The 18,857-nt window shown below is 42.6% G+C and overlaps 1 protein-coding gene across 3 annotated transcripts in view; it reads right to left on the bottom strand.

Moving 5' to 3' along the window:
- Window positions 1-18,857, bottom strand: part of PPP1R1B (protein phosphatase 1 regulatory inhibitor subunit 1B) — a 103,395-nt gene that overhangs the window by 19,757 nt on the left and 64,781 nt on the right. For 2 of the 3 annotated variants that reach the window (XM_070728991.1, XM_070728993.1), the window contains exons 5-6: window positions 13,073-13,255; window positions 4,333-4,380 (exon numbers count right to left, since the gene is read on the bottom strand). In XM_070728991.1, the coding sequence (XP_070585092.1) occupies window positions 4,333-4,380; window positions 13,073-13,255 (231 nt within the window). Of the gene's footprint in view, window positions 1-2,545; window positions 3,199-4,332; window positions 4,381-13,072; window positions 13,256-18,857 lie in introns of those variants that run through there. The other variant, XM_070728992.1, reaches the window with a different exon arrangement.

Here is an 18,857-nt window from a genome sequence, read left to right as displayed (position 1 = left end):
CAATTTTGCGTTTGAATGGAGCCAATTAGCCAATTTCACTGATCTCCAAGGAATGACTTTTATATATAGATAAATGTGGCAATTATCATATGGATTTTTGCTCATTAGTTTTGCATCCTCACATAAAATACTTTTCCACAGGATTTTCCAATTGAACTCCCTCATTAGAAGAGTTGAACCAACACAGGGGCCAACTTATATTTGTCCTGATTTGATCCATAAATATTCAAATATTTAAACTATGACTGGCTGACCTGTCCTCATATTTAAGGTTGTCTTCTTTGGGCTTGCCTTTAATTCTTCCCTATGTGTTCATAGAACTTATCATCAATAGAGACAATTATGGCCTGATAAATTATATCTTCTCAGGGTTGATTCTGATTTTTATTATTTTCAGCCATAATTTTCTGCCCTTTTACTATCTGCTGTTTTACAGTGTTGCAATATTCTTCATATTCCAGATCTTAGTTCAATTCCTATATTTCTTCTTCTATTCTTTCACTGATATGTTCTATTCCTATATCTTCCTTTCTATTCTTTCTTAGATATATTTTACTATGAGTATCTCCTCTATAACTTTCATCATGTATTTTACTATGTGTATATATATCAAATCCCAGTAAGGGTATGGCTAGCTGATGAGGCCAGAACAAGGCCGAAATAGTGCTATCCTAGTCTCCCTTAATTTTAAAAATTCAGCAAAAACATGTGATACATACAGAACATAGTTTGTTGGCTATGAATAAATTAACTACCTTGAAATAGCCCTGGGTTGGGCCTAGAGGCAGAAAAGGAGCTGTGACGTTCCTTCAATATACCAGGGTGATCCAACAGAAAGAACATATAGCCCCTCCCTGGTACAAAGCTGAAGGGATCAGATCTGGTGGCCTAGAGGTTAATTCTCTACCTTACAAGGCAGAAGCTGCGGATCAAATCCCAGTAAGGGTATGGCTAGCTGATGAGGCCAGAACAAGGCAGAAATAGTGCTATCCTAGTCTCCCTTAATTTGAAAAATTCAGCAAAAATTTGGAAATTTCTGGCGACGTTTCGACGAGGTCCCACTCGTCATCTTCAGGCTGGTGTTTCTGTCCTTGTTCTCAGGCGAACACTGCAAGACCTGAGAACAAGGACAGAAACACCAGCCTGAAGATGACGAGTGGGACCTCGTCGAAACGTCACCAGAAATTTCCAAATCCTACACGGGAAGAAACCCGAATATACCAAGACCGTCATACCTGTACCCATGAAAATCTACGAAAACAAATATATCGGATGGGTCGGATGGGTCTAATTGCTAGCTCTAATTGCTAGCTCTCTGCTTTACAATGCAGAAGCTTCCCAGATCGAATCCCAGTAAAAGAATGGGTGTGGCCAGCTGATGAGGCCTAATAAGGCCGAAATAGATCTATCCTGGTCTCCCTTAATTTTAAATTCCAGCTATAAACATTTAACATATATATATATATATATATATATACACACACACACACACACACACTAAAACCCTCATTGTGTATTGGACCAAATAAATAAATAAATAAACAAACAAACAAATAAATAAATAAAGCCATCCATCCATCCATCCATCCACCCATCTACCTACCTACCTATTTATCTATCTGAACAAGGATAGGATTGTAGTTTGTATAAGCATAACATAAGTAGTAAGTAATGATAAAAGAAGAAATTAAGACAGTAGGACAGGGATGGTAGGCACAATGATGTGCTTACAAATGTCTTAGAAAAGGGGAGAGGTCAACTGAAGACAATCTAAGGTTAAAGATTTGGGGGTTTGGGAAAGAAACTAGGATGAATGATACCCAGAAATATGTGTTCAAGTGTGATTTCTCCCAAAAGGTACCTGCAGCGCTAGAAGAATCCAACATATTTTCGTATGGGCACATCACCAATTTTTGCAAATGAACAGAAGACCTTTTGAAAAACCAATACTGTAATGGATAAAAACACGTCAGTGGTGGGTTGTAAATGATTTTACTACCAGTTTGCATTTGAAATTGGGTGCATGTGCAACACTTCAGCATATGAGCAGAAGCGTCCGGGTGGGTGGGTGGAGCCTCCCACCACTGGTGCTACTGGTTCTATGAACCCGTGTGAACTGGGAGCAACTCACTGTTGAAACATATTCCTGAGAAAGAAAAGCAAAAAGCAAGCAACCTATTGAAGGACTTTATCAGTCTCTGCCCACATGATGCTTCTTTTAGAAGTACAGTATTTTGCCATAACTCCCAGAATTCCCAACCTGCATGGCCAGTTGCCACTCTAGTTAAGAATTCTGGTGGAATGTCCCTAGGGAGCTTTTAGATTGTTTTACTAAACAATTAAAATATTTGATTCATGGGGATAGGAAGCTTTGGGTGAGAAAACTCTTCTGCTCTGCAGAATTGCCTATCTTGCTATTTATTTTTATTTATTTATTTATTTTGTCCAATACACAATGAGGGTATACACACACATAGTAAAATACATGATGAAGGTTATAGAGGAGATACTCATAGTAAAATATATCTAAGAAAGAATAGAAAAGAAGGTATAGTAATAGAACATATCAATGAAAGAATAGAAGAAGAGATATAGGAATAGAAGAAAGGTATAGGAGATGTAGGAGAGCAATAGGACAGGGGACGGAAGGCACTCTAGTGCACTTGTACTCGCCCCTTACTGACTTCTTAGGAATCTGGATAGGTGAATCTGGATAGTAGTTGCTACATAGCAGCTACTGAATTTGAGGTCTGGCAGCCACTCCATATTATAAGCTTTTACTACTAGGTTCACATATCACACTATTTTAACCATCAAATAAACAAAACCAAACTTTTGGAATAATACAATGTATAACTTCAAATCCCAGGATTCCCCAGTACATCAACTGTGAAGGCAAATGGACAGTAATTAAAAGCATTGGAACAGATTGCTTGTAAAGGAGACTGCTAATTTTCTGTAAGTTTTTATTATTTTCAAAGACATGTGAAAACTCTTTGGCTATGGAAGAGAGAGAGAAAAAGAAAAAGAAAGAGAATGAGAAAGACCACGACCAAACTCATACCTTTGACTACGTCCTCCATCAATAAATCCCTCTTAACTCTATATTGTAACACCCACATTTACCTTTCCGTTTCTGGGATTTGGAGCGAGATGGGCAGACTGGATGCTCAGATTCCTTGGGCTTATTTTCCAAGACTTTGTGGGGAGTTATGACAATAATTAGGAAGGAAGGAAAGAAGGAAGGAAGGAAGGAAGGAAGGAAGGAAGGAAGGAAGGAAGGAAGGAAGGAGAAATAAATTATCCCTCAGAAAATAAAGCAGCAATTTTCTCAGCAATTTCTTTCCTTGTTCCCTTATGTTTGGCTGCAGTCTTTTCTAGAGCAATCATTTCACACTGCAAATGAATCCACTGTACAATACTGTACAATCCTTTTAAGAATATAAGAACATAAGAAGATCCATGCTGAATCAGGCCAAAGCCCATCGAGTCCAGCCTTCTGTGTCACAGAGTGGCCCACCAATTGTACATGGGGATCTTGAGCAGAAAGAGAAGGCAAAACCCTCTCTTTCCCTTGACCCCCAACAAATGGTACTCAAGGGAATCCTGCCTGCCCCAATCAACATAGAGGTGGCACATGGACATCCGTTTCAATAACCACCGATACACTTGGCATCCATGAATCTGTTTAATCCTGCCTTGAAGCTATCAAGGCTGACGGCTATCATGACCTCTTCTGGAAGTGAATTCCATAAACCAACGACCCTCTGGGTGAAGAAATATTTCCCTTGATTTGTCCTCACTTTCTTACCTATGAGCTTTAGGGAGTGCCCCCTCGTCCTAGTATTGTGTGATAGAGAAAAGAATTTTTCTCTATCCACCTTTTCTATCCCATGCATTTATTTTTAACTCCGAACAGATTTCCAGAATAGTCTTGAATTTATCCGCAAATGGCAGCAGAATATTCTTTTTTACCCGCTGGAATAATTTCCTAAATATTCACACAGAATATATCCCTATTGTCTGATGAAATTATTAATTCTCTTGGTAACTATTTCACCCAGAATTAGCTCCTGATTTTTTTCTGGAATTATCCTGGTTAAGGAAATCCACATTTCTGGACGGCATTCAAGTTGGACTATATATAGTTTATTACAGAAGAATGAGAAAAAGCAGCCCTACTTGTAAATACTTCATCTCTATAACTTCAAGATAAACATGGGATAAACTTGTCACTATTCAATGTTACTGCTGATTAGTTTAATCATGCAATCGAAAAAGCACACCAGTATGTCATGACTTCTGGCATGAAGAAATGATGGTTTATCTTACCAGTACACTGTCTTAGCAGTCTTCCCTTGGAAGCTGGACCCTGGGATTCTGTAACAGAAAATAAAGAAATAGTGTTAAGGAATTGTGATTTAAGAGCTGACCAGATGTAAGTTGATGCAATAGGAATGATTCAGCATTGACATTGAGCCGAAGGGGTGCAGTGCGTAGAGTGCAGTACTGCAGGCCACTAAAGCTGATTGCTAGATCTGCAGGTCAGCGGGTCAAATCTCATCACCGGCTCAAGGTTGACTCAGCCTCCCATCCTTCCGAGGTGGGTAAAATGAGGACCCGGATTGTGGGGGCAATAGGCTGGCTCTGGTTAAAAAGTGCTATTGCTAACATGTTGTAAGCTGCCCTGAGTCTAAGGAGAAGGATGGCATAAAATAAAATAAAATAAAATAAAATAAAATAAAATAAAATAAAGTAAAGTAAAGTAAAGTAAAGTAAAGTAAAGTAAAGTAAAGTAAAGTAAAGTAAAGTAAAGTAAAGTAAAGTAAAGTAAAATAAATAAAATAAAATAAATAAAATAATAATAAAATAATAATAAAATAAAATAAATAAAATAAATAAAATAAATAAAATAAATAAAAAATAAATAAATAAAATAAAATAAAATAAATAAAATAATAATAAAAAAATAATAATAAAAAAATAAAATTAAAAAAATAAAATAAAATAAAATAATAAAATAAAATAAAATAAAATAAAATAGACAAGAATGTGGTTCTTTTAAAACACAAGCCGGAGACAAGAGCTGCAACAAGATTCTGGGACGAAACAGTGTTGTCCTCTGCACTGAAGCGTCATGTGACTACTCTCTAAATAACCTGCAGGCGTGGCACAGCAGCCACTAGTGTTACTCATGAGGAAGCCTCTTCCTGAGTAACCACTCTTGCTTCCTATAGGCCATGCGAACCCTAGCATCAAGAAGCGGCTCCTCCTCTTCTCCTGAGCCACTCAGGAGGTGCAGAAGGCCCTGGTTGCTCTTCAGCCTCTGACACCATGTCTTCTTTTCTGTCAATCTCAGGTGCTAGGAACACAGGTCGCTTGTATCATGCTTCTCCTGTCTCTGAGTCCTCTGAATCCATTGCTAATTGCGCAGGACATGAACGGGCCACAACATAAACCACTGTTAATTATCTAAAGCTCTGTGTGATGTGTTTTGCTCTTGAGTTTAACTCATAATACTAGTCATGCTGCAAAACTCTAACAAATCTGAACCAGAAATACATTCTTGGTGCTTTATGGGAGGCGGGGCGTAGACCTGTATTACAACTCTATCAGGTTGGGTTCTCCAGTTACTGTTTGCTACCGGTGCGCATCGCGATGTTTTGCGCACATGTCCCACTCTGCTTGCACACGCATGTCCCAGTGCACGATTTTATTTCCATGCATGCTCAGAAGGACATTGCAGCCGAAAACACAGCTGTGGAGCTTCTCAGTTGTGCTTTGGAAGAAAAAATAATGGTCAGTATTAATCTGGGGGCAGACGGGAGGGCTTTTCTTCGGAGCAAAAGACGAGGAGAAGCCAAACCCAAAAAAAATTGCCCAAAATTGTGCAAAAATTATGGGGGTGCGCATGGACTGGGACAGATAGCACCAGAGTTGTCATGCCAAAATTACATCACCAGCCAGCCACTACTGGTGCTCATGTACCAGTCTGCACTGCACCCTTGAAGGAGAGTATAGAGTTTCTATACTTTCCTTTGTTTTTAAGAAAACAAATTTCCAACACTGATGATTGCTCACCTTAAGAGTCCATGGCCTTTCAGTCACTTTCATTTACATTTTGCATAACCCCTGGCACCAACCCTACACCACGCTGGAGTAAGTGCAACCTCTAGTCTTTCTGCTGATTAAAAAAAGCACCATGCAGCTAGATTTCACGAGAGTCTGAAGTCCATAATGTCCAGGTCACCAGTGCAAATTTCGAACCTTTGCTCTGGAATAGTTAGGAAAAAGCAAATATGTGGACAGCGGGCCTGGGGGTGGGGAAAAAAAGAAAAAATGTCTTCTCTATATTCCACCTCTCCCATCTTGCAGCTCCTTCCTGCTGAGGAGAAAGCTGGTTTCCTAGGAGACTGGCAGCTCCCTGTAACCAGGATAGGAAGGTACGTGTATATGTGTGCTGCGAGGGGGAGACAGTTACAGAATTCTCTTTGACAAAGGTGCTAAACGAAGGGAAATGTATTCAGTACAGCGTGCCCTTGGAGAGTGTGATCCATAGGTAGCAGCAGGAAACAAAGCCCTTTAAATAGAAGTGTGTCACTTCAGTAATAGCCCACCTGCCTAAAACTGCTTGACCTCAGGAATCAACCCTCTCCTCTCCCTGTCCATCAAATTACCCTTTGAGGTACCATCCCAGTTGCAAGAAAACACCCCTTATTGGGTGTTGCAAGGGATCATCTGATTTGGTTAAGGCTTGAAAGCAAGAACGGAAAACTCTCACACAAATGCAGACAGGGATTTACAGTGGTACCTCTACTTCTGGCAGAAGATACAGAACAACTAGAACTCGGACCACACGTTTCCTGAATAGTTTTTATCCCAGAGCTATACTCGCACTTAACAACGAACTAAAGGGTCACCATCAGTGAACTGTTGGACAATATTACTCGGTTTGTCACGTAGATGGTTGAGTGGTTTGGGGTGGGGAATTTGTGGTGGGTGGGACATTTTATTCTATTTTTTTATTCTATTTTTTATTCTATTTTTAAATTTACCTATTCTGATTTTTATGTATGGTGGGACTGGTCTCTGGGTGTCACACGACTTTTGTTGCCAATGACAATTCGTTGTTTTGACAATGACAATAATTTATTATTATTATTATTATTATTATTATTATTATTATTATTATTATTATTATTATCTTAATTCGTTCCGTGACCAGGTTCTTAAGTAGAAAAGTTTGTAAGTAGAAGCAATTTTTCCCATAGTGCATGCAAACCCATTAGGAAAGAAATAAAAGTTCGGAATTTGGGTGGGAGGAGGAGGAAGAAGAGGAGGAGGACAGTCGCTGCCGAAGGAAGAAGGTGAGGTGAGGGGAATCAAAAAAATCCAAAACTTTAAGGCTTAAAAAAATAAAGAGGGACACTGAGGCAGCGAGGAGGAGCACACGTCTCCAATACACCCAGCGCGAGGCTGCCTCCCATACACTGCACCAGAGAGAGAAACCCAGGGGGAATGGCAGGAAACTGGCCGGGCCTTCATGCCACTCTAAAATTTCCTGGGAAATTTTTCTGGGCTTGGGGTCTTAAGTAGAAAATGGTTCTTAAGAAGAGGCAAAAAAAATCTTGAACACCCGGTTCTTATCTAGAAAAGTTCTTAAGTAGAGGCGTTCTTAGGTAAAGGTACCACGGTATTCATTTTTCAGGAAAAATTGAGAATTCGATACAACTATTAGGGCTGTATGAAATAATTTCAACTGTAACCTAGGAAACTAGGCAGTTATTGTTGTCAAGCCGGTGCAGAAGTTTATGGGAACTTGGAGGGGGGAGATTTTCATGACGGAGCAGATGTAGCCACAAAGCATTATTTCAAGAAGTTCAAGGCCATCATATGTCCACCACCTGGACAGAAGCGGAAGGAGGAGTTGCCACACTGGTACAACCTGAGTGGGCAATGTGACAAGTTTGAGGGTGTGTGTGTGCTAGGCATTTGAACTTTCAACTGGGTGGGAAGCTCAGATTCGGGTTCCCCAATGTAGGTGCAAGGATGGCTCCAAAAATAAATTGGAATTTTGAGAAATACCTTGACTTGGATTCTGATTTAAATTTGGATGTTATTTGGAACCTTGACAATTGTATTAGTTGGGCTTCTAAGGCCTCCCTCTGTAACCCACTTGGAGTATTTGTTTGAAACAAAATACTACACTTTTTCTCTGTATCAAGGAAAAAGCCAATGCAATATGCAAAAATGTGTTTGGATATTCTGATTGTGGACTCCAATAATGCAATAATCTCAAACCAGCCTTCTCTGCGTTTCATAATTGTCACTCCCATAATGCCCAGAAAACACAGCATATTAGCCAGGGGTGGATTCTGACTTATCTAGCTACCAGATCGCTTCTTCACATGCCACCTGGGCACGCATTCATGCGCAGTGATAAAAAACAACTTATGCACGTGCAAAGGAAAAACCAAGACGGTGCTGCCTAAGGCGCTGCCGAGAGAGCAATTCAGGGGCATGTCCAGCTGGTAAGCAGAGGGAAATTCCTACTACCAGTTCTATAGAACTGGTCTGAACCAGCAGGAACCCACCTCTGATATCAGCTGGGAATTCTGGGATTTATGTTAATTTGAAAATTATTTAGAAATACTATCATCATCATCATCATCATCATCAATAATAATAATAATAATAATAATAATAATAATAATAATAATGATAGAATTAAATTTGTATGCCACCCCTCTCTGTAGACTCGGGGCAGCTCACAGCAATAGTAAAAAACAATGTACAGTACAAATCTAATACTGTATTTAAAAATCTAAAAACCTATAATTTAAAAGACATACACACAACATACCATACATAAACGTATAGGCCTGGGGAAGATGTCTCAGTTCCCCCATGCCTGACGGCAGAGGTGAATTTTAAGAAGTTTACGAAAGGCAAGGAGGGTGGGGACAATCCTAATCTCTGGAGGGAGCTGGTTCCAGAGGGTCGGGGCCGCCACAGAGAAGGCTCTTCCCCTGGGTCCCGCCAGACAACATTGTTTAGTCAATGGGACCCGGGAAGGCCAACTCTGTGGAACCTAACTCGTCACCGGGGTTCGTGCGGCAGAAGGCGGTCCTGGAGATATTCTGGTCCAATGCCATGAAGGGCTTTATAGGTCATAACCAACACATATAACCATAAATCTGCCCTCCTCCAATGGATAGGTTGACAATAAGCACAGTATCTATATATTTATAGACATAAAATTTTCTTTCTTCTTTTTTCTCTTTTTTTCTTTTCTTCTTTTCTTTCCCTCTTCCCTTTTCTTTCCATTTCTTAAATTCTTTTCTTCATTTCAAATGTGTAATGTGATTCAATACCGTATATTCAAAGTGGCTGTATATTTGCACTTGTATTTTCTTTGACTTCATGTACCCCTTCCCTATTTATTGTCAATAAAGATTATATTTTTATTTTTTTTTAAAAACTTCCCCCCTTCCCTTCCTGAACAGAAAAAGGCAGGCAAATATGCTAAATAGTCCAGTGTTTCTCAATCTCAGAAACATTAAGGTGTGTGGACTTCAACTCCCAGAATTCCTCAGCCGACACTTGAATTCTGATGTGCACACATCTTAAAGTTGCTGAGGTTGAGAAATAATATTGCTATAGAGGGTTACGAGGGCAGAGAAGCTACATAAGGAGCAATAAATTATTCCTATTACCCTGTTTCCCTGAAAATAAGACATACCCTGAAAGTAAGGCATGTCAGAGGTTTTGCAGAATTTGCTAATATAAGGGCCCCCCTTATACGGTACGGTGGAAAAACATACGGTACCATCCTAAGCTGTTCATAGCGGTACCGTAATAATGTGGCGTCCCCTGCTGGCCCCTTCCATCGCTTTGTACCGTCCAGTACAGCAGACACAGCCTGCTGCTGTCTCATCACCATTACAGTCTCCACTACAGTGCGTAGACTGTAGTTCCTCTGGTGGCCGGAAGCTGCAATAGCGGGAGTATACTGTTGTACCATATAAGTGCCGTCGTTTGTGTGTGTGGGTGCCATACTGACAGGTACCGTACTGTAATCAGTGTACCGTACGGTACACTTTCTTTGGGGGTGTCAGCTTTTCTGCCTGTGAATTTGTCTTATTTGAGAAATATAAGGCCCCCCCCGAAAATAAGACGTAGCACAACTTTTGGAGCAAAAATTAATATAAGACAGTGTCTTATTTTCAGGAAACACGGAATGTTAATCAAACAGGGTAAGCAAGCACAGTCAATGCTAAGCAGGCAATAGTGGTACTTGATTGATTGATTATATATAATAAACATATAAGAACAATTTCTAAATAGGAAGCATTTTCAAAATGTGCCTGCTTCTATACCAGCGGTCCCCAAACTACGGCCCGCGGGCCGGATGCGGCCCGCCGAGGCGATTTATCCGGCCCGCAGGGAGCACACGAGATTTTATCAATAGATATAATAAGCTCCCGAATCTCCTGTCCATTCACCGCGGGCTGCTGCTGAGCAAGGAGGCGGTGCAGAGGCACGGGGTGGGGAGGAAAGCGGGCCTGCAATTGGCCCCTTGCAGGCCCGCTTTTCTCCCCGCCCCTTGCCTCTGCACCGTCTCCTCCTCACCTCATCCTCCGCGGTGAATGGACGGGAGATTCAGGAACCCCCCCTGAATTTGCCCGAACGGAGGCGGCAGCGGCTTCAAGGGACCAACAGCTGGTCCTTCTCGGCGCTGCGTTGCTGCAGCCTCCGAGCTCCGCCGGGCACTGTTACCTCAGCTGTGCTGAGAGAGAAAGAGAGAGCAGACGGCGGCTTGCCGGTCCACGCCCCCCTGGATGAGCGGCCCCGCATGGCCCCAGCACCGGACTTCGCCGTCGCCTCTGCCCCCGTCCGGCTCTCCAGCAAAGAGTCCACCCCTTTGCCCACCACGGCGCCCAGCGCCTGGCCCCAGGCCACTGCCACCTCCTCCTCCTGGTAGCGCGCCCAACCTCTTCGTGCAGGAACGGGTGGTGGAGTGGAAGTGGTTGGACTTATCTACACGTGCGCCTGCTGATTTGGAAGAGGGGAAAGAAAAAAAATCTGCGCCTCCAAAGAGAGGAGGGCGGGGGGAGAAAGAAAAAAAAGAGCTCCAACTTGGCGGAAGGCAGGAGGGGAGAACCGAGCGTGCTGCAGCAAGTTTGCTTGGCGAATAGGCGGCTACTCCTTTCTGGGGCTTTTTTTTCTCCCGCTCCACCACCCCTTTCCGAATGTTGTTTGCCGCTTAGAAGTGACCCTCTCTCGGGCTTGTTGTGGATGTGGCACGGATGAGGGGAAAAGCCGTAAGCGCGAATTAGCAAAACCAGTTCAACCTCTTCTTCGCCTCCTTATGGACTACTGAAGAAAAAAGAAGCTTCGTTGGGATTTTGGCTCTCCACAGAGACTTTCCAAATGTGCTTTTCCGGGCAGCCGGGCTTTTCCCCTCATCTGCGCCGCATCCAAAACAAGCCCGAGAGAGGGTCACTCCTAAGCGGCAAATGACATTCAGACAGGGGTGGTGGAGGGGGAGAAAAAAAAAGCCCTAGAAAGCCAAGCAAACTTGCCGCAGCACGCTCGGTTCTCCCGTCCTGCCTTCAGCCAAGTTGGAGCTCTTTTTTTCTTTCTTTCCCCCCCCTCCCCTCTTTGGAGGCGCAGATTTTTTTTCCCCTCTTCCCAATCAGCAGGCGCGCATGTAGATAAGTCCAGCCACTTCCACCCCACCACCCGTTCCTGCAGGAAGAGGTCGGGCGCGCTACCAGGAGGCGGAGGAGGAGGCGGAGGCAGCGTGGGGCTGGGCGCTGGGCACCGTAGAGGGCGAAGGGGTGGACGTGACTGCTGCCTCTTAGCTTGGAGAGCAGCCCCGCATGGCCCCAGCACCGGACTTCGCCGTCGCCTCTGCCCCGGTCCGGCTCTCCAGCAAAGAGTCCAAAGGGGCGGAGGCGACGGTGAAGTCCGGTACTCTCCGCTCTCTCTCTCTCTCTCAGCGCAGCTTAGAAGTAACAATGCCCAAGGACAGCAGCGGAGCTTGGAGGCTTTAGCAACGCAGCACCATGAAGGACCGTATGTTGGTCCTTTGAAACCACCGCCGCCTCCGTTCGGGTGAATTCAGGGGGTTAGCTGGAGAGCCGGACGGGGGCGGAGGCGACGGTGAAGTCCAGTGCTGGGGCCATGCAGAACTGCTCATTCAGGGGGCCGTGGACTGGCAAGCTGCCCTCCGCTCTCTCTTTCTCTCTCTGTTGCCAGCGTGGTGTATGAGAAAGAGAAAGCAAGAGAGAGAGAGAAAGAGGGAGAGATAGAGAGTGAGAGAGAAAGGATAGAAATATAGTGAGAAAGAAAGAGGGAGAGATAGAGAGGGAGAGAGAAAGAGGGAGAGATAGAAATAGAGTGAGAGAGAAAGAAAGAGGGAGAGGGAGGGAGAGAGGGAGAGATAGAAATAGAATGAGAAAGAAAGCAAGAGAAAGAGGGCGGAAGAGGGAGAGATACAAAGAGGGAGAGAGAAAGAGTGAGTGAAAGAGACAGAGAAAGAGAAGAGAGAAAGAGAGAGGGACAGAGAGAAAGAGGGAGAGAGAGAGGAAGACAGAAAGGGGGATAGATGGAAAGAGAGAGAGAGAGAAAAAGAGAAAGAGAAAAATGAGAAAATGAGGGAGAGGAAAATGAAACGAGAGAGAAGGAAGAAAAGAGAGGGAAGAGAGAAGTAGAGAGGAAGGAGGGAAGGAAGGAGAAATGGAGGGAGTTTCTTGATTTAAGTTTAAATTTACTTGTTAATAAAAATGTATAAATTACTTTATTACTTAATTACTTCTTATTTTAAATATTGTTTTTGTTCCCATTTTGTTTTTTACTTTAAATAAGATATGTGCAGTGTGCATAGGGATTTGTTCGTAGGGGTTTTTTTATAGTCCGGCCCTCCAACAGTCTGAGGGACAGTAAACTGGCCCCCTGTGTAAAAAGTTTGGGGACCCCTGTTCTATACTGTAAGATTGAGTCTGACCACACATATTTTCCCATTGGTTTGGTCTCTTCTTTCCAAATCGGTCTTTGTCAGGCTTACCTCCTGCTTTATACAAGCCAGTCATCTCCCTCACAGTGTCATCTGAATCCTGAGCTTCTTCTTCTTCCTCCTCCTCCTCTTCCTCCTCTTCCTCTTCTTCCTCTTCCTTAACATCTTCAGCATAATCTTCATCCATCCAAGAACTGTTGGATTCCATATGGCTTTGTGCGAGGCGTTGCACAGCTGTCATTGAAGAAAAAAACAAAAAGATGGCAAAGCAGAAATATTATAAGAGAAATTGAAAGGTGGAGGTACGCAGTGTGCTTTTTAGAGTTGTAAACATTTCATTCATTTATTTATTTTATTTTATTTATTTATTTATTTAGTCCAATACACAATGAGGGTTTTAGTGGGTGTATATATATACACGGTGTATATTATATATTATATTTAGTGGGTGTATATATACACGGTGTATATATTCATTCCACTTTATACAAATACAGTGATCCCCCGCTCGTTGCGAGGGTTCCGTTCCAGGAGCCCCCGCAACGAGCGGGTTTTCGCGAAGTAGCGATGCGGAAGTAAAAACACCATCTGGCATGTGCAGATGGTGTTTTTACTCCCACAGCGCTAGCGAGGAGCCGAAGATTGGGGGCGGCGTGGCTGTTTGCCGCCGGCATGGGGGGCTTCCTAGCAGCCCCCCAAACCCGGGTTGGGGGTCCGGGGGGCGCTGTCTCTCGGTGCTTTCGTGCTGAGTCCGGGAGCGAACTCGCTCCCGGACTCAGCTCGAAAGCGCCGAGAGACAGCGTGGACAGGCCCGTTCCTTGGCGCTGTCTCTCGGCGCTTTCGTGCTGAGTCCGGGAGCGAACTCGCTCCCGGACTCAGCTCGAAAGCGCCGAGAGACAGCGTGGACAGGCCCGTTCCTTGGCGCTGTCTCTCGGCGCTTTCGTGCTGAGTCCGGGAGCGAACTCGCTCCCGGACTCAGCTCGAAAGCGCCGAGAGACAGCGTGGACAGGCCAGTTCCTTGGCGCTGTCTCTCGGCGCTTTCGTGCTGAGTCCGGGAGCGAACTCGCTCCCGGACTCAGCTCGAAAGCGCCGAGAGACAGCGTGGACAGGCCCGTTCCTTGGCGCTGTCTCTCGGCGCTTTCGTGCTGAGTCCGGGAGCGAACTCGCTCCCGGACTCAGCTCGAAAGCGCCGAGAGACAGCGTGGACAGGCCCGTTCCTTGGCGCTGTCTCTCGGCGCTTTCGTGCTGAGTCCGGGAGCGAACTCGCTCCCGGACTCAGCTCGAAAGCGCCGAGAGACAGCGTGGACAGGCCCGTGCGGCGAGAATGAACGGCGTGGGCGGGCGAAGGGCGGGCGGCAGCGAGGAGTTTGCGTGGGCGGTGGGGAAACTCCTCGCTGACGCCAGCAAGAGGGGGAAGACCCAGGAAAGCCACCCAGCAGCTGATCTCCCGGTTGCCATCTACGCATGCGTGCCCATAGAAAAAACGCACGCATGCGTAGATGGTATTTTGACTTCCGGGTTGAAAAATCGCGAAGTACCCTGTTCGCAATGGTTGGGGACGCAATAAACGGGGGATCACTGTAATTAAAAAACAAAACCTACAACCCGATGACCTACTTGTAAGTTTCGATGTTGTGTCCCTGTTCACACAAATACCTATTAAAGAAGCCTTGACAGCTATCCAGGACAAACACAAACCCCCCAAATATATCCTAGACCTTACCAACCACTGCCTGACCAATACATACTTCATCTATAATGAACAAAGATATAAACAGATAGAGGGAGCCCCCATGGGATCACCTCTATCACCTGTCATAGCCAACCTCTATATGGAATATTTCGAAAATAATGCTTTAGAGCAAGCCAAATACAAACCCAAACTTTGGCTGAGATATGTTGATGATACCTTTGTAATTTGGCCACATGGTAAAGAAAAACTAGACAATTTCCTCACACATCTCAACAGCCTACACCCCAAAATACAGTTTACTATGGAAACAGAAATCAATGATCAACTTCCCTTTCTAGATGTACTGGTCTATAAAAAATCCAATGGCAGCCTAGGACATACTATCTACCAAAAGAAAACCCATACCAACCGTTATCTAAATGCACACTCACACCACCACCCCGCACAAATCACCTCAGTGGCCAAAACTCTCATCACCAGAACCAAACGCTTAGCTGACCATGAGCACTTAAAAACTGAATTGAACAAACTCAAAGATGTACTAATTTCTAATGGATTCAAAGAGAAAACAATAACAAACCTAATCAAAAAAGAGACACCCCCCAAAAAACTAGATCAAGAACAGGACAATGGCACCACCATCCTTCCTTACATCAAAGGCACCACGGATAAAATTAGTAAAATTCTGCAAAAACATAACATCAAAACTTCATTTTGCACTAACCAAAAAATATCTAATATCCTAAGGAGCCCCAAAGATAAAATCCAATTGGAATACCAAGGAATCTATGAAATCCCTTGCAAAACATGTGCAGCCACATACATTGGACAAACTAACCGAAGAGTGAGCCAACGCATAGCAGAACATGTGAATGCAGTCAAAAAAGAAGAAAAGACCTCCTCCCTTGTCCAGCACATTAAAAAAACAGGGCACGAAATTGACTTTGAAAAAACTAAATTACTCCACAAAACAGAGAATTTATATAGAAGAATTTCTCTAGAAGCTATAGAAATTGAGAGGAGACCCCTTTGTATAAATAAAAGAGATGATACCTCCCGCCTGCCAGAGATTTGGAAACCAGCCTTAAACAAAATAAACACTTCATAATAATCAGCATGTCAATCCTTCTAATAATTATGATTTTAGAATTTTATATTTGGAAATCAGCCTTAAATAAAACACTTCATAAAAATCTCCATGTCATTCCTTCTAATAACTATGATTACACCAACCAATCAGATCACTGAAACATAATCACCCAATCTATTTGCTACATTCAAAACAAATCTCCACCCCCACACTATATACTAGGAAGAAATGACAGTTGCTAACATTCCATTTACAACAACACAAAGATTGGAACTTCAGCCTGATGATGGTGAATGTGATTTCGCCGAAACATCGCATAGACATGCAAAACATTACACAGGGCAAAACCCGAACTCAGAACAATCTACATACATATACCCATGAAAATTTACGAAAACAAATATCTTGCCTCTACGGGGAGGACACTTTCCTACTGACTAGGACCTATGAAAAACTTGAAGTCAGAAAAGCCTCCATCTTATGTGATCTCACATTCCTACGCAACTGCAGGGACAAAAAAATAATTCCCAAATACTTCCAACTAAAATTCCACCCAAAAACCCCAACCATAGAGAGGATCCTAAAAAGAACTGAATTAGCCCTAATCAGAAATGAACTCCACAAAAAAAGATTCATACTTGATGAAATCAACAAAAGTCTACTCTCTCTTCACCTTAAAATCAGCAACCAAACACACCCTATACTCTGGGATAAATTCAAACAAATATCAGTCTGGAGAGCAGAAACAGAAACCCAATACAAGACAGACACACATAATAAGAAAATCCAAATACTAGAGGTACAGCAAAAATCCAGCCCTCCACAACAACTTATGACCAAAACAGTACATAACATATCAGACAGGATACTCACCACTACAGAAACCAATATTCTTTCAAAAGGATTTAATTTTGCAATAACTCCAAGACGCATACCAACTGAAAACATCATATGTGGAATTGAAACAACTTTAAATAAAATCAACCCAGATACTGCTAACAAAATCAGACTTAAAGTCACTAATATTCTCTGCTCTAGTAAACCTCCTAAAAGCAACATACAACAGGAAGAAAGAGATGCACTTATCAATCTGAAGAAAAACCAGGAAATAATAATCCTCCCAGCCGATAAAGGAAACTCCACTATAGTGATGAACACAGCAGACTACAAAGAAAAAATGACAAATCTACTACAAAACCCGGCCTACAAACTCCTAAGCACAGATCCTACCACCTACCTAGAAAAAACCACCAAATCTAAAATCAAGGCCTCTCCCATCAGCGAAGAAATCCAGCAAAAAATCATCCCCAGAGAAAAATCTTCCATATGTCCAAAACTCTATGGCCTTCCAAAAATACACAAAGAAGGAATACCTCTCAGGCCAATAGTCAGTTCTATAGGCTCCCCTCTACAAGACCTTGCCAAATTTTTAGCCAAATACCTTCAACCATATACAGAAACTATTACTTCATATGTTCAAAATTCATTCCACTTTATACAAATAATTAAAAAACAAAACCTACAACCCGATGACCTACTTGTAAGTTTCGATGTTGTGTCCCTGTTCACACAAATACCTATTAAAGAAGCCTTGACAGCTATCCAGGACAAACACAAACCCCCCAAATATATCCTAGACCTTACCAACCACTGCCTGACCAATACATACTTCATCTATAATGAACAAAGATATAAACAGATAGAGGGAGCCCCCATGGGATCACCTCTATCACCTGTCATAGCCAACCTCTATATGGAATATTTCGAAAATAATGCTTTAGAGCAAGCCAAATACAAACCCAAACTTTGGCTGAGATATGTTGATGATACCTTTGTAATTTGGCCACATGGTAAAGAAAAACTAGACAATTTCCTCACACATCTCAACAGCCTACACCCCAAAATACAGTTTACTATGGAAACAGAAATCAATGATCAACTTCCCTTTCTAGATGTACTGGTCTATAAAAAACCCAATGGCAGCCTAGGACATACTATCTACCAAAAGAAAACCCATACCAACCGTTATCTAAATGCACACTCACACCACCACCCCGCACAAATCACCTCAGTGGCCAAAACTCTCATCACCAGAACCAAACGCTTAGCTGACCATGAGCACTTAAAAACTGAATTGAACAAACTCAAAGATGTACTAATTTCTAATGGATTCAAAGAGAAAACAATAACAAACCTAATCAAAAAAGAGACACCCCCCAAAAAACTAGATCAAGAACAGGACAATGGCACCACCATCCTTCCTTACATCAAAGGCACCACGGATAAAATTAGTAAAATTCTGCAAAAACATAACATCAAAACTTCATTTTGCACTAACCAAAAAATATCTAATATCCTAAGGAGCCCCAAAGATAAAATCCAATTGGAATACCAAGGAATCTATGAAATCCCTTGCAAAACATGTGCAGCCACATACATTGGACAAACTAACCGAAGAGTGAGCCAACGCATAGCAGAACATGTGAATGCAGTCAAAAAAGAAGAAAAGACCTCCTCCCTTGTCCAGCACATTAAAAAAACAGGGCACGAAATTGACTTTGAAAAAACTAAATTACTCCACAAAACAGAGAATTTATATAGAAGAATTTCTCTAGAAGCTATAGAAATTGAGAGGAGACCCCTTTGTATAAATAAAAGAGATGATACCTCCCGCCTGCCAGAGATTTGGAAACCAGCCTTAAACAAAATAAACACTTCATAATAATCAGCATGTCAATCCTTCTAATAATTATGATTTTAGAATTTTATATTTGGAAATCAGCCTTAAACAAAACACTTCATAAAAATCTCCATGTCATTCCTTCTAATAACTATGATTACACCAACCAATCAGATCACTGAAACATAATCACCCAATCTATTTGCTACATTCAAAACAAATCTCCACCCCCACACTATATACTAGGAAGAAATGACAGTTGCTAACATTCCATTTACAACAACACAAAGATTGGAACTTCAGCCTGATGATGGTGAATGTGATTTCGCCGAAACGTCGCATAGACATGCAAAACATTACACAGGGCAAAACC

Source organism: Erythrolamprus reginae, chromosome Z (genome assembly GCF_031021105.1).
Source record: "Erythrolamprus reginae isolate rEryReg1 chromosome Z, rEryReg1.hap1, whole genome shotgun sequence".
NCBI classification, from domain to species: domain Eukaryota; kingdom Metazoa; phylum Chordata; class Lepidosauria; order Squamata; family Dipsadidae; genus Erythrolamprus; species Erythrolamprus reginae.
This window is presented reverse-complemented; position numbering and strand designations above follow the sequence as displayed.